The sequence below is a fragment of the Nicotiana attenuata genome, unplaced genomic scaffold, assembly GCF_001879085.1.
Source record: "Nicotiana attenuata strain UT unplaced genomic scaffold, NIATTr2, whole genome shotgun sequence".
Classification (NCBI taxonomy): Eukaryota; Viridiplantae; Streptophyta; class Magnoliopsida; order Solanales; family Solanaceae; genus Nicotiana; species Nicotiana attenuata.
Window position 1 is genome coordinate 241,790 of NW_017670946.1, and position 16,436 is coordinate 258,225.

General features: G+C 38.1%; 1 protein-coding gene across 1 annotated transcript; it reads right to left on the reverse strand.

Moving 5' to 3' along the window:
* Positions 1–13,592: 13,592 nt before the first annotated feature.
* Positions 13,593–14,678, reverse strand: LOC109244689 (uncharacterized mitochondrial protein AtMg00810-like). The gene has a single exon (XM_019411822.1). The coding sequence runs from the start codon at positions 14,676–14,678 to the stop codon at positions 13,593–13,595; it is 1,086 nt and encodes a 361-aa protein (XP_019267367.1).
* Between the last annotated feature and the right edge of the window lie 1,758 nt (positions 14,679–16,436).

Consider the following 16,436-nt stretch of genomic DNA (forward strand, 5'->3'; position numbering starts at 1 on the left):
TCCTCAATGAGGGGCTACACGTGATATTATCGCGTGGTCATCATATCCATATCTACCCATCCCACCCCGTTAAGGTATTTAAAGCGCGGATTGGTATCGATTACTTATTGCATGCTGTTACCCGTCCCACTCCTATCAGTCCCGGAGGCACTTAGGACTACTAATCCTAAAAAGGGAAGAATATTAGGCTTATCTAGAGTTTCAAAGGTAAAAATTCTAAGGCGACATACAAAAAAACACATATTGCATATTTTGGGGAAACACATAGAAACAAACAAAGGCTCATATATACCTCCTTAAACAAGAAAGCATATAATTAGCACGACTTGCACATACTGTTTAGGTCTGATTAAAAATACCAAAGACGAGGGAAGTTAATTGCTGAGGCAGCTTAGTTTATTACATAACTCAGATAAGAAGTCCAAATCAGGCCTGCCTGCTGGTTGTAGCAATTAACAAAGCGGATTTAGTTTTACAATCATTATCCTAAGGCTTGCCTAAGTGTTTAGACAGAATCTTATAGGCATGATATCTACTGATTTTAGAAGGTGATGAGATAGTAAAGCTCGGAATGAATTGCTTAAAGTCCAATATGCATACTTGTTAAGATTGCTAAGTGAGGGACCTAGGCTATCAAAAGAGATGCAGAATGCACAAGAATTAAGAATGGTTACAGGTTCTGCTGGTTATAGCCTCTTTTATTACGGATCTTATAACTAACGTTGACTGTGAATGAAAACGAATCAGAATTGTTCGAGGATCCCTATAGGCATGATTTCTATGCATTACTGATATTTAGACGTGGCATCTAATTGCAGAAACCTTGTAGACATGACATCTAAATGCAGAATCTTGTGTTAAACCTTATAGACCCATCTAAATGTAGAAACTTGTGTTAAACCTTATAGACATGGTATCTAAATACAGTTTGAATCATGCAGAATTAAAATACTCCTATAGGCATGGCTTCTAGGTGAAGTTTGAATATGCAGGAATTAAAACACACCCTATAGGCATGATCTCTACCCTTGCATGCATAGTTCCCCACCCTTTTCACAAGCCAGCCCCAAATGTTTATTACAACTTATTACAAACCAGAATAATAAATTACATCAGAAAAATACAAAGAAAAGTAAAATGAGAGGAAGCCCGATTCTTGACTTCCTCTCTGAGTTATGAGATAAACCAACTCAAAGTCCATTGATCCAAAGCCTTTCTCCAATTTGAGTGTGTCAGAGCTCCCTAAGAGCCTCAATGGGACTCCGGGAAGTGCTCACACCCAAATTGTATCACCAGAATAGGGACAAGTGCAGTGTGGAAGTGCCAGCCCTCAAGTGTCCAAGTTCAGAGGGAGCTCAATGGGTCCCAAGGCAAGGCTCACAAGAGGAGGGCAGAACTTAAGTCTAATAGAGAGTGAAAGTGAAGAAATAGAGCTTTAAAAGCTAAGGGAATAAAGAAGAGGGAAAGGGGTGCTGGGAAACAGTTACAGAGTGAAGGATTTCACACAAAGGGGTTCAGGGATTGGGAGCTGCAAAGAGCCTATGCACTTAGGCATTAATTAATTCTAGGCATACACAACAATAGGGAGTGCTGTTATGCTTACAAAATCAACCAGAATACACAACATATAATGGTAACATAGAGGTTATGATCCCAAAGGAATCAAGTTTGAGTCATAGACAGCAATACTTAACACTGTCATGCCTCAAACAAACCATTAGTATCAAACACATTGGGGTAGGGGTTTAGGATGCATAATAGATTCAGAACAGGCAGAAGGGAATTACAACATGCTTAGAATAAAGTACTGAATCAAACACAAGCAGTAGGCAAACAAGAAAACAAAAGTATTAAGTAAACACATTGTTGTGATGCTGAAATCTTAATCAAGACATACCAGTTCAAATAAGCAAAATGCAGTAAAAGCAGGAAGCCGGACTTTGAAGACAGGCCACAGTACAAGTAGCAATAGAGAATATTTTTGAGTATGAGTGTGAGTTCAGAAATTAAGAGTGTTCGTGTGTTTGTGTTAATGAAAGAGCAGGGTATTTATAGTTTGAAATAGGGGAAAATAAGGCAAAAAAATCATAGTTCAGCAGTAATTATGGAACTATGTGTCAATTAAAATCAAATCAGTATAAGACTTCCTTTAATTAAGGAGTTAAATTAAACGGTAATGGGCAGAAGGCATTTAAGGAAAGCAATCAAGTAGAACACCATGTAGAGAATAGACAATTAGGGGTAAGTGCATAGACGTTTAATTAAGGAAAGAATCTTTTGAAATACTCGATTAACCAAATATGGTAAGAAAACAAAGTAAAGTTGCAGAATGTGGAGACAATCGAAAACCGGGACATAGCAAATCAAGGAGTGAAGGATTTCAAAATCACTGACTTAAGGAGAGTAACATGGGTTCCCATGAATAAACCAAGTTAAAGACAAGAGAATCGAAAGTCTAAAGGGAATTTTTCAAATCAATCCAAGAAACAGGAAATCAATAAAACAAGGAAAGAATCAATTACACGAGTGCAATCAGAATTACACAAGGAGGTGTGAAATCAGTCCAAAATTGAAGGTCATTTTAGAGGAAAATTTAGCATATAAAAGAGTGCATAAACATTAAACATGCGAGGTTGAACTCATGCCAAAGAGAAACATCATGCAATAGCAAGCACAGAGTCAGTATCTAGTGAGCACGGTAGTCACATAAGTCGATTTCAGTAACTTAGTAATAGAGAAAAGGAGGGAGTATCAAATAGCATGCAAAGGCGTCAAGTGAAAAGACCTTATAGAAAAGTTTAGCAGGAAGTCAAAATCACATAAAGAAACAAAAGATTTCGAAATTCAGTCGAGCACAGATGAAGCAACTCGAATAGATCTAAAGCAAATTAGGGTTTTAAAACCAATCAAATTCAGAGCATGACGAACAAGTAAATCACATAGCAGGTAATCTCAAAACTCGAATGAACCCCAAATTTTTGGGTTTTCACCATCAGTCGAGTATAGAGATGAAAGACAAGTAAATCAGACAGAATACTAACAAAATAAATTCAGAAAATCTCAAAAAGGAACTAAGACCTTTAACATGCACATTCAAGCAGAAGAACAACATAAAGATACATGTTAAAAATCAGAGAAAGCTTCGAAATAACTTAACAAAACCCTAAATCGGAAAAGAGAAAGGTTATGAAGGTAAAGTTTTGAAAGAAACCTTAAAAAACGTTCAGAAGCTTAGAGTAAACACAGATCTAAAACAAATCTAAAAGAATCGGAAGAACCTCAAAGGTTAGGGTTTCAAAAGAAACCCAGATGGTGAGAAAGGCTTGGAAAAACATCGGTCTAAGTAGGAGAAGTCAAGAATCAGGCTTGAATAGCCATGGCTGGCCGGAGCAAAGTCGGAGATGACCGGAAACAACCATAGAACTGAAAACGAACAAAGTCTGGGCCAAGCTTCTTCAAGTCTGGCCTTGAAACTATGATAATCGAGCATGTAGGGGTCATAGGAGGTAGATACAGGCCTTCAATGGCTTTGGAAGTCATGGATTTGTGAGATTTTCAGGTAGTAGTTGAGGGCGGCGGCTAGGGTTTGAGAGTGAATTGAGAGAAAGGGGGCTTGAAGGCGGTTGCAGATGAGAAATGACTAGGGTTTGGGGGGTAATTGGGAATTAAAAAAGGAAAGGTTTAATGGCGGTCGTTGATCATTTTGATCAACGGCCTGGATTGAATGGGAATTCGGGCGGGTTGTTTAAAAAGGGTCGTGGGTCGGGTAGGCCTAGGATTTTGGCTGGGTGATTGGGTTTTAAAAATGGGGTTCAAAATCAGGCTCAAATAAGGCTAAAATTGAAAAAAACGGGGCTAACATTTAAATAGCCATTTTTCCATTATTTGTTTTACAAAAAATAGTAGAATAATTTTTGAAAATAAATTAAAGGTACTAAAATGATTAATAATACGTAATTATCAAATTAAAAAATACTGGAGTCAATTTTATAATTATAAACATAATTAAACCTTAAAAGAGGCAAATATTGTAATTATATGCAATTTAGCTTTTAAAATACTAAATAAATTTGTAAAAATGTGCAAAAATTATGTTATCTATAATTTAGTATAAATATAAGAGTCCAATAAATAAATTACCAAAATGATAATTTTGGAGTAATTATTGGGCTTTTCTGGATAAATTGGGGCAGTAAATTGATTTAAAAATCTTTTAAAAATTAAGAAAAAATAATAAAATATTTGGACATACCTATATATGCTATTTTGAAAGTATTTTGCATATTAAAAAATATAGGGAAAAATTGGGTATCAACATTTGCAAATACCCTCGATCCACTCCTTGAAACGGGGGACTGTATTAGGAACCCGGGCAACCATTGCGCAATGACAAACGTAGGTAATTAGAAAAATAATAAAAGGGAATGCCAAACACCCAAGAAGGAAAACACTTACATGATACGTTCCACTTTTCCGGGAACGGTAGAAATTCGAAGGGGATGAGGTCTTCGGTTTTCACCCAAATGAACCTCCCCTACCTGCCTCGATATCGGTCCCTGTCGATGCTCGAGAACGGATCCTTTCTTCCTCGGCGAACGAGCTTCATCAACCCCCCTCGGAAATAGACAAAGCAGATGGTTGAGGGTGAACCGAGGTGCTTCGGTGTTGTTTACAAAGTGTCGGAGGAGGATTACCCAAAAGGATGGGTAAATCTGCCCAAGGTAGACTTCGAACCTTTTACAGAAGTCGAGGATTATGAGGTCCACCGGAGCAAGTGTGAAAGGGTAAGTGCAAACACTAAAGTACTGATGATAGGCTAGAAACACGTGTTTTAGTCGTAGTTTGCACTCCAATTACTGCATTTTACTTGTGTTTGAGATTAAATGTTAGTGTATTGCATTTATTATGTATTTTATGCCTTGCAGGAAGTGGTTCCAAGCTATTTAGATAATTTGGAGATAATTTGAAAGAGTTGGAGCTTTGAAGTCTAAGTAAACGCGCAAGAAATTAAGTCGGGATCACGTTCGGTGGTCGAGGACCAAGTCTGGATATCAAAAAGTGAGAAAATAAAAATTACTCTGAGAAAATTGCACTACCGCGCCGCAGGCCTCATTGCGCTAGTGCAAAATTCCTGCAAAGTGAAAAAAATTAACTCTCTGAAGATCTTCACTAATGTGGTGCATGGGGCGGTGCATGGAGCACCGCGCCAGTGTATTTTTGCGGTCCAAGTGTCCAACTTTGGCTTGGAAAGGGTAGTTTCATCCGGGCCCGTTCCTATATGGTATAAGTACAACAAAAACACGATTTTTAGAGGACTTTTGACCTTGGAAGTTTTAGGAGAGCATTGTAGGCTACAAGACACGAGATTTCATCATCTTTCCATCAATTCAATACGGGAGTTTGGATTGTAACGTGAGATTGATTCTTTCTTATTCTTTAACTCATTTTGTGATGACTTTATCTGTATCTATGGAGTAGTTTACCTTAGGGTTTGACATGATTTGGTGATTTGGTTTTTGTTTATGATTTGATTATTGTTTAATTGTTTGCATCTATTGGAAGAGTTTTAACTCTAGTTGTGATTTTATTCATTATCTTGTTTAATCGGAAAAGGAGCATAATATTGAATATTGTTGCAACGCACGCCTTAATTTATTTTGGTACTTCTTTAAAGTAATCGAAAGAGCTTTGTGATCTACCCCTTAAATTAAGATTGAGAAATATTCGAGAGAAGTTTCTCTTAGACCATTCTCACCAACAGATTCTTGCATCTTTCACCGCACCTCACATTAGTTTATTTGAAAGATTTAGATTTAATCGACAGATGAGTCTGAATCGGAAGCATAAGTTAATCACCTATTGAATTTGTGATAATTGATAGAACCTCAAGAGTAAAATATAACAGTATCATATCCAGAATAACAACCTTGCACCTATCATGTCAAAACCTTTATTCCTCACATTAATAAGAAACCAACTCTGCGAATCTCCAATTCTTTGCAATCAATTGTCAATTGCTTTATTTTAATAGTTAATATATCTCATAATCATTTAACTCAAGTGTTGATCCTCCTGAATAGAAATTAAACCAGAAATTACTCGAACATTGTTTAACTCCAATCCCTGTGGAGACGATAATTTAACTATACTATCATTGGCTAGTGAGTGTTAATTTTGTGTTGTGTTTTGTGCTCGTCAAATTTTGGCGCCGTTGTCGGGGATTGGCAATGAATAGTGTTCAAAATAATTTTTGGTGCTAATTTAGGAATTAGCCTCTATTTTTTTCCTTTTTAGTTAACTTATCTTCGAGATTTCTTTTGTAGTACCTGACAAGTGCTAGGGAGAAAACATGAAGAAAATATTCCTGATATTGAACTCTAAATGCTGTGAAGATGGAGCAGAACCAGCCTAAGCAAACGGTTGAAGAATTAGCAGGTGAACATTATCACAAGTGTGCCATTTGTTTTAAATGTAGTGGAAATCATCTATGGGTTGATTGTCAAGAACGTAAGTATTCCTATTATGATTCATCTTTTGAAGAGTCTCACTCTATTTTTAGACCGTACAAGTATGAAGTTTCATATGGGCAACAAAGTACAGAAGCCATTAAGAACCTAACAACGCAAGTGAGTCAATCAGTAAATATACTTTCAGAAAGCTTATTGCATTGTGATAGTAAATATATGGAGGACATACCTTGTGACAATGAGCCTACCCACGAGGATGAGCATTTACAAAGAGAGCTTTCTACTCTGCAAGAGGACTCTGATTCAACTGAGATGATTGAAAATAAGGTTTTGGTTGATTGTGAAGCAATAAAAGAAGAGTTCAAACCCACATCCACCTATCCACATTTACAATCTTTAATAGAAGAGAACGAGGAATAAATGGTCTTGAACATACCAGAGGAATACTCACATGACCTTTCTTCTTTGTTTTTTTATTCTAACCTCGATCATGTGAATTTTATTTTTGGGGATTTACAGGAATATGCAAGGATTGATCTTGTGAAAGAATGTAGAAACAAGTTGAGGATGATCCTACAAGAATAATCCACCGCTCAAAATGAGGCCGAGAAAGAAAGAAAGAGCGGGGCTTGCAGATATCCTTAGAGGACTTTTTCCTGATGAGCTCCATAAAGAATCCGAAGGAAAAAAAATGAGGAACGAATTCATAATTAGGGGTGGAGTTCATAAGTTCTCGAAAACAGAAAAAGTTCAGGGGAGTTTTCTTTACCTCTTGCTTTTTATTTGTGTGCCATGGGGACATGCCACAATTTGAAGTGTGGGTGGGGAATGTATACATGTATACGTGTGTTTGTAGTCGCTTCTTTTGATTGGAAAAAAATATAAAATTTTGACTTTTCCCGATGATGGATTTCCTCGGTTGTCTTCTTGAGGGATTAAAGTCGAAGAAAAAAATATTGTATCTCTCTGAGGTAGTGTAATAATTCCCCCTTGGTCTTTTTTTGTGCCGCGATTCTTTTCCAAGGGTTTTGTTTGAACCGGTGTAGTTAGTTTTTCTTTTATTAGGAATAGTAAAGTCTTGCGCCGTATATTAAATGGAGATGAATTTTCTTGACGTTGTTGTGTCTTGAGAGAAGTGAGTGACTTAGTTGAGACGCCTAGTCTCAGTTCTTGACTCATGGATAGGTACCTTAACTGTTTGATTGTGACTCCACTTAACTGCTTTGACTAGAGAGTCGGGATAGATCGGGTCCTAAGTGAGTTATGTGCCAATGTGTGTGTGAGGTTTTGTGATATTTTGTGGATGTCAGTTGATGTCTAGAACTTGCCCCGTGTGTTTGCACAGCAAAAGTAGTCTTGTTCAGTCTAGGAAGTAATATAGGCATTTCTTTATTGAGCTAGATATATGCTTTTACCCATCAAATTAATGTGTATCTTAGTTAGCCTCGTTGAGCATGTAATCCTAATTTTTTGGCAACCACATTGCAAGTTTGATCCCCTTTGTTTGAATTTTTTATCTATTGAACCTTTTACCTCTCTTGAGCACTTGATTTTGTTATGAGCTTGTAAAAGCTAAGTGAGGTATGGTCGGGTTTTGAGTGGAACTATAGAAAAGGAAAAAGGTGCACTGTTTGAAAAATTGTGAGAGCCACTTGTAGAGAATTAAAAAAAAAAAGAAAAAAAATCAGAACTTAGAAGAAAAAATGGATTCCATGCTGAAGTAGTTCTCATCTTGTTTGCGCTTAAAGATATTGGGAGCTTGATGCTATTATGAGTGAAAGTTGGGGTTCGGTTCAACATAAGTGCGGAGTTTGAATTGTTAATGTATATGTATTAAAGTGTTTAGGGAGGTGTAGTCGTTACATCCAAATCTATCCTACCCGTCCCACAGCCTGCATTACAATCAAGTAAAGTCCTACTTGATCCTTGACCGAATGAGCTCAATTAGTAGAGAATTATAATACGGGCAAGCCTATGGTACGTCTTCTGTGGCATATGAATTTTAATTCTGAGAGTTAGTGAATTCTTTCTATCTTGAGTTCCTAATTGTTCTATAAATTTATCGCGTGTGGAACTTCTCTCTATTGTGTGTGTGAGGGCACATGATTTGTGAAGGTAAGGTGAAATTTTTGACCTCTGTGTTAGAGTAAGTTTAGCGGATTGTGAAAAAAATACGTGGTGCTTGTGAGTCGAGTGTTGAGGCTAGGGTGTTATGATATGGTGCTTAATCTGTTTTAAGTATTCCTGGCATGATGTGTTAGGGAAGTTGTCCGATAAGAAGGTCGTCTCTATGTGAAGTGCAATTTGATTGCTCGAGGACGAGCAATGGTTTAAGTGTAGGTTGTTGATGGTATGCTAGAAACTCGTGTTTAGTCGTAGTTTGCACTCCAATTACTGCATTTTACTTGTGTTTGAGCTTAAATGTTAGTGTATTGCACTTATTATGTATTTTATGCCTTGCAGGAAGTGGTTTCAAGCTATTAAGATAATTTGGAGCTAATTTGAACAAGTTGGAGCTTAGAAGTATGAGTAAAAGCCAAATAAATTAAGCCGAGATCATGTTTGGGAGTCGAGGACCAAGTCTGTATATCAAAAAGTGAGAAAACAAAAATTACTCTGAGAAAATGCACTACCGCCCCGCGAGCCTTATAGCGCTAGTGCAAAATTCCTGCAAAGTGAAAAATATCAACTCTCTGATCCTCACTAATGTGGCGCATGGGGCGCCCACCGGTATATTTTTGCGGTCCAAGTGTCCTACTTCGGCTTGGAAAGGGTAATTTCATCCGGGACCGTTCCCACATGGTATAAATACACCAAAAATATAATTTTTGGAGGACTTTTGAACTTGAAAGTTTTGGGAGAGCATTGAAGGCTACAAGACACGGGATTTTATGATCTTTCCATCAATTCAATACGAGAGTTTGGATTATAACGTGAGATTGATGCTTTCTTATTCTTTAACTCTTTTTATGATGACTTTCATCATATCTATGTAGTTGTTTACCTTAGGGTTTTACATGATTTAGCGATTTGGTTGTTGTTTATCGATTTAATTACAGTTTAGTTGCTTGTATCTATTGGAAGAGCTTTAACTCTAGTTGTGATTTTATTCATTATCTTGTTTAATCGGAAGAGGAGCATAATATTGATTATTGTTGTAATGCATGCCTTAATTTATTTTGGTACTTCCTTAAAGTAATCGAAGGAGCTTTGTGATCTACCCCTTAAATTAAGATTGAGAAATATTCGAGAGAAATTTCTCTTAGACCATTCTTACCAATAGATTCTTGCAAGTTTCGCCGCACCTCACATTAGTTTATTTGAAAGATTTAGATTTAATCGAGAGAGGAGTTTGAATCGGAAGCATAAGCTGATCACCTATTGAATTCGTGAGAATCAATAGAACCTCAAGAGTGAAATATAACAGTATCATATCCAGAATAACAACCTTGCACCTATCATATCAAAACCCTTATTCTCACATTGATAATAAACCAACTCCGCGAATCTCCAATTCTTTGCAATCAATTGTCAATTGCTTTATTTTAGTAGTTAAGCATAGTTCATACTCATTTAACTCAAGTGTTGATCCTCCTGAATAGCAACTAAACCAGAAATCACTCGAACATTGTTTAACTCCAATCCCTGTGGAGGCGATAATTTAACTATACTATCTTTGGCTAGCGAGCATTAATTTTGTGTATTTTGCGCTCGTCAAGTACCCCTCCACATGAGTGGTGATGTCTTCGTTGGTCCCAGGAACGTCCACCTCCTTTCCCTCCCGGTTACAGTCTACCTGGACTGTGGGTAGTGTTTCCTTAGTAACGTAGCACATGTACCTCCATGCTCCCGCGCCTCGATCCTGTTGACTGGAGGCCTTCTTGACGTTGAAGTCATTCCTATGGAGCAGCCCCTGGTACGAAACTCTTCAAGAGAGGCTCCTGGCCCACCTTGGCATCCGTGGCTAGGTTGGAAGACGAAGAGGCGATTTTCTGAGGCACGAATTTGGAAGTTTTCGCCATCGAGTTCTGGGAATATGAAGATTTGAATAAATCTATGAAGATTAGAAGAAAGTCTATGAAGATTTGAAGATGAGATGAAGATATGAAGGTCCGGATTGAAGATCCAAATAAAATCTATGAAGATTTGAAGATGGGATGAAGATATGAAGATCTAAGGAGCGATATAAGAATATTTGCAGAAGTCAAAGGCAAGTAAAAAATTCGAGGGTAAATCCAAGAGTTCTGGAATCGGAAAGCGGGGAAGTAAAAAGATGGGCCGTAGCTTTTATAGAGAGAGGACAATCAATGCTTGATGTTCCACATTCGAGGACGGTCAACCGGCGGCTGACACATGCCCGAAGTCAGAACAACGCGATTGATGGGACATTTCGTTGACCAGATATCTCGGTTGTAATGTACGAAGGAAGGAATCGGGGTCCATCTATCGCTTCCCGTCTTTCGATAAATATATCCTTTGGAAAATGAGGGGACTTTCTATGTCGGGTAAAATCTGGGGCAATGTCTACCCGATTCCCCGATGAGGAAATGGAAGGGGGGCACGGATCCAAGAAATTGTGTTCGAGGTTAGAGACCCTTCGTATCAAGACCCAAGAAGAGTGAACGATATATCCGACATCGGATATGGTAAATCGACGCGTCCCAGTTCGAGTATAACTTCTAGACTTCGAGAGGCACGATGACCGGTTATGCACGGCGGATAGAGGGCCGTAATACTCGCCCTCAATCGGATATCACGGCGCAGATCTCGCTCAATACCGATTATAGATCAATAATTATCGGGAAAGGGAGATTTTTACCTTTTTTTAGACTTATACTAGGACTGAACTCTCCTACTATATAAAGGGAAGTTTTTCTTTAGTCTGACACGTTGTAACACGCAATTCAAGGCCATAAAAGTTTGTTTTTGTTCTCTAAGCTATTGTTGACAATTTTGCTCAGTTGCTCTGTTCTTTATTCACGACTGGGCTTAAATCGAGGGCACAACCGAGGACGAGCTCATTATTCAATCCAAGATTAGTCCTGGTCTTAATATTGCGAGTGGTTTGGTCGTTTGTTTCATATTTAATTCATTTATCTATTATTCTTAATTATGTGTGCTGAATTAAACTACTTGTCATTTAAACCGCGTACATATTCAATTGTTACTCAATTTTGGGGTAAACAGAAGTATTAAAGTGTACCAAGTAAATTAGTAAATACATATTTACTGAGATATTAAAAATTATAAAAATACATTTGAATTGGGTCCTAGGTGGTGGACGTAGTCCGCGGTCCAATCCCAGAAAGCTGCTGGGCTTCGAGTAAACTGTCTTGGTATGGGATAATATCACTTCTGGGATTCAAGTTACCGTCTTGGTTTGGGCCTAATCACATTGTGTTGGTCCAACGTAACGAAACTCAGGTCCGAGAAGAAAATGTTATGTACATAACGTTTCCAAAGAAAGATAGTAAATGATCTCGGTCATTGCATGGCCAATCTCTTCATAATTTAAACAACAATGTGAGTTACTGCTCTATTATGTAACTAGTATTAGTACCCGCACGGATGCGCGGATACTAATCATGTCAAATATTTAAGCTATTTGGATTGTATGTAAATAATCTTAAAATTGATACTTTCTCAGTAAATATAGATAATCATTGGATATTAACTACATGAAAAAAATTAACAATTTCTTCTATTTTCTTTTTTGATAACATTCTTGCCGGTGTCATTGGATCCTAAAAATAGTCAAAGCAAAATAATAACTCATATTTGTGGCAAAATAGTGACTTGTAGCAATGAAAATATCAGAAAGTCATCTGCTTAATAAACTATGCTCTTTGAACACTAGAAAAGTCCGATTTCTTGACCACTGGTTGTTAAGTTATAAGATTAAAGTACTTGCTAAGATACTACTCAGAAAACACTAGAAACGTACTAAGTGGAAAGACAAAAAGGGTACGGAAATACATTAAGGAAAGAAACAAAGTTGAATGCTTACAAGTATGAAATACATTAAAAACTGAAGCATTATGATGCATGTGTGCCAATAGTTGGAGAGTGTGTTTCAACATTATAATAAAGCACTGTTCCACGAAGTATGAGCTCAACTTTTAGTCTTATTCACATCAACTCATTGTTAGAGATGAGTGAGCAAATGAAATCCCTATTTTCCCTATCTTAACAAGCCCCTTCACATCCAAAATATGAGAAGAACAAAACAGATTTCCCACACGACAACACTAAAACTCTATGCACAACGCAACTTCCTTTTTCAGTTTTACATTAATTTTTCTTTGATAATATTAAAAGTGATTGTTGAAGTTTGACCACTGGTCATCAGGACTTTCATTTTAAACGTCTTCTGTCCTTTGTTTTCGTCCCTCGAGATATTGAGGATAATCAGTTTCAAGGCAAATGTTTGTGGGAAAAAGACACTCGAGCAACTTCGTTCCTCGCAATCAAGGGTGCACCCTCCTATATTTTTGTTGCTCCCTCCGTTCCACTTTAAGAGACTGGGCACAAAATTTTAAAAAATAGAGGAGGCTTTTAAACTTGTAGTGTAAAATGAGGTATGTCAAGATTATAAGCTTTGAGTGAGCTCTACTCCTCCTCCAATGGAGAATTCAGAATATTCTAGAATATGTAATTCGAAGAGAGAAAGAAATGAAATGTGAGGAGTCCCTAATTTGGAAAAGTGAAACTCAAAGTATCTATTACTGCATATTGTCCTCTTTATACACATAAGCAACAAAAATACAACAACTAACTAACAAACCTGATAGCTGGAACCTTACAACTAAACTAACCAAGCTGACAGCTGGAACTTTACTAAAAACAGACTAATGCTATGCTGAGTCAGCAATGTATATACAAGTGTACAAGTGTGTATAAATATATAAAATAATCTCAATATCCCCCTCCCCCCCCCCCCTCTCAAGTTGGAGGTGAGGTAATCACAACCAACTTGCCAAGAACAAAGGAATGTTTCACCCAGTGAGCGCTTTAGTGAGAACATATGCCAGTTGCTCTGTAGTGCCAATGTGATGCAAGGAAATAAGGCCCTCCTAAAGCTTGGTGCGTACAAAATGGCAATCCACTTCAATGTGTTTTGTTCGCTCATGGAATACAGGATTTCCTGGCAATGTGTAGAGCAGACTGGCTATCATAATGTATAGGTATGGGCAAGGAGACTGGAACAGTGAGTTCTTCAAATAACCTGTGTAGCCATACTAGTTCGCCTAACACCTTCCTAAGTGCTCTGTATTCTGCTTCTGCCGAGGACAAGGACATGGTTTCCTGTTTCTTGGACTTCCAGCTCACAGGACTACCTCCTAGAAGGACAATGTAACCAGACACAGACCTCCTAGAATCAGGACAAGCTGTCCAATCAGAATCACAGTAAGCAGTGATGGAAAGATCAGATGTATTGCGGAAGTACATGCCCAAAGTAGGATCTTTCTTGAGGTACCTCAACATGTGATAAGCTGCATGTAGATGGGGTTCCCTGGGATCTTGCATAAACTGACTCAAATATTGGACCCCATAAGCTATATCCAATATGATGTTTGTAAGAAAATTCAACTTCCCAACCAATCTCCTGTAAAAAGTAGGATCAGATAAAGGAGAGGCCTCCTTAGCCTTCAGTTTCATTGTGGGATTAAGAGGAGAGGCCAGGCTGGTTGAGTGGAGGCAATCATATTCTTTCATAAGGTCCAGAATAAATTTTCTTTGTGAGATAATAATACCATCTTCCTTGTAAAGTACCTCTAGTCCTAGAAAATAGTGTAGTTGTCCCAAATCTTTTATTTTGAATCTATCATGTAGGAAAGCTTTGAGCTGACTAATTTCCTCTAAATTAGTCCCTGTGAGGAGAACATCATCAACATAAACTGCTACAAAAACAGTTGAAGAATCCTGCTTCTTGTAGAATACGGAATAATTATGCATGGAGTATGTGTATCCTCTTGTGTACATGGCCTCAGTAAACTTATCATACCACTGCCTACTAGCTTGTTTCAGCCTATAAAGGGACTTGTTCTGCTTGCAGACTAAGTTTGGTAACTTCAGGTCAAGACCTGGTGGAGCCTTCATGTAGACTTCCTCATGCAGATCTCCATGGAGAAATGCATTATTTACATCTAATTGGTAAATTTGCCATCTCTTCTTAGCTGCAATGGCAATTAAAGACCTGAAAGTGGTCATCTTGACCACAGGAGAAAAGGTCTCGGTGTAATCAATTGCTCTTGTTGTGTGTACCCCATCACAACTAATCTGGCTTTGTACATTTCTATGCTACCATCTGCTTTATGTTTTGCCTTGTACACCTACCTACAACCGATGGCCTGCTTCCCTTTTGGTAAAGGGACTAAGTCCCAAGTATTTTTGGCATATAATGCCCCAAATTCTTGAGTCATGGAACTCTGCAAGCAGGTTACATGGCTTCCTCTTCATATGAAGTTGGCTCTCTATCATGACAAATATTTTTTACAACATGCTGACTATTAGGATGCAGGTCATCAGGAGCAATGTGGTTATTTTGTGAAAACAAAGCATGGAGGGAAAAAATAGAATTACATTTCAAATTAGGCAGATTACATACATAATCACTCAAGTGAGAGGGGAGTCTGAGTTCCCTACTAGATCTTCTTTGGCCTAAAGGTTCTATGGAAGAAGTACGAGGTTGAGTGGTTGAAGGTGATGTGGAAAGGTGGAAGTGTTCAGTGTTAATTTGTGATTCAGATGTAAGGGGTGTATTAGAATTAGTAGGAGGAATGGGTGACATATCAGGTAGAGGAGTTGTGGTGCTGGAGGAAGGAAGGGAGGGGGCTGATTTGTGTCCCCTTGATCAATGGTAGAGGTTGTAGGAGAAACAATAATGTAATCAGGTAGGTGATATGTAGAAGAATTTGTAGGAAAGATTGGGGGGTAGGCTTTGTACATCTGAAGTGAAAGTGAAAGGAAATGTGGTTTCATGAAATAGGAGATCCCTAGAGACAGAGAATTTCTTAGTGGCTAGACTTAGTACTTTGTAACCCTTTGTCCCAAAGGGATACCCCACAAATACATGAGGATGGCCCTTGGTTCAAACTTGTCCTTGAAAGGCTTGGGCACAGTGGGTTAACACAAACAGCCAAAGTTTCTCAAGTGAGAGTAGGTTGGTCTCTTGTCATACAAGAGTTCAAAAGGACATTTGTTCTTTAAGGAAACTATTGGTAGCCTATTGATTATAAAGGTTGTTGTAAGGACACAGTCTCCCCAGTATTTTAGTGGTAATTTGGACTAAAAAAGGAGTGCCCTGGCTACTTCAAGAAGATATTTATGTTTCTTTTCTACCATCCCATTTTGTTGGGGTGTATAAGGACATGTTTTCTGGTGATTTATACCTTTTGATTGAAAGAAAGAAGAAGCTTCATTGCTGTTAGTTTCATTGTATAAATAATAGTAAATAACCCTAATCCCATATGTATTAGGAGTAGGACATGTATTGTATATATAGGGTTCATTGTAGCATTGTCAATTAACTTATCAAAATAATATTTTTCTCTCGTGCATTCTCACATGGTATCAGAGCATTAGTGAGAAACCTATCGTTGTGCATCATTCTAGCGACTTCCGGGAAAAAAGACCTCGTCGCTGTGAAATTTTTCGGTGACTTAGAAGGCTGCGCGTAATCAAGTCACTTTCTATCGGTGTTGTGCAAAAACCAACACCACCACGAGGTAGATAACTCCTCGGCGACCAACCCTCTAAAATTTCTCCGGCAGAAAATCTTCCACGCGCCTACACGCGCCGGCAGAAGAAATTTTCCGGCGAGCGCGTGACACCCATGCGCCGGCGTGTACACCCACTTCCGGTCATTTTTTGACGACGGTTCTTCAGAACAGTTGGTTCGCCTACTAATTCTGACCCTACCCATCCTATTTTCGTTTGATTCCGACCACTTTGAGTTTTTCCGGCAAC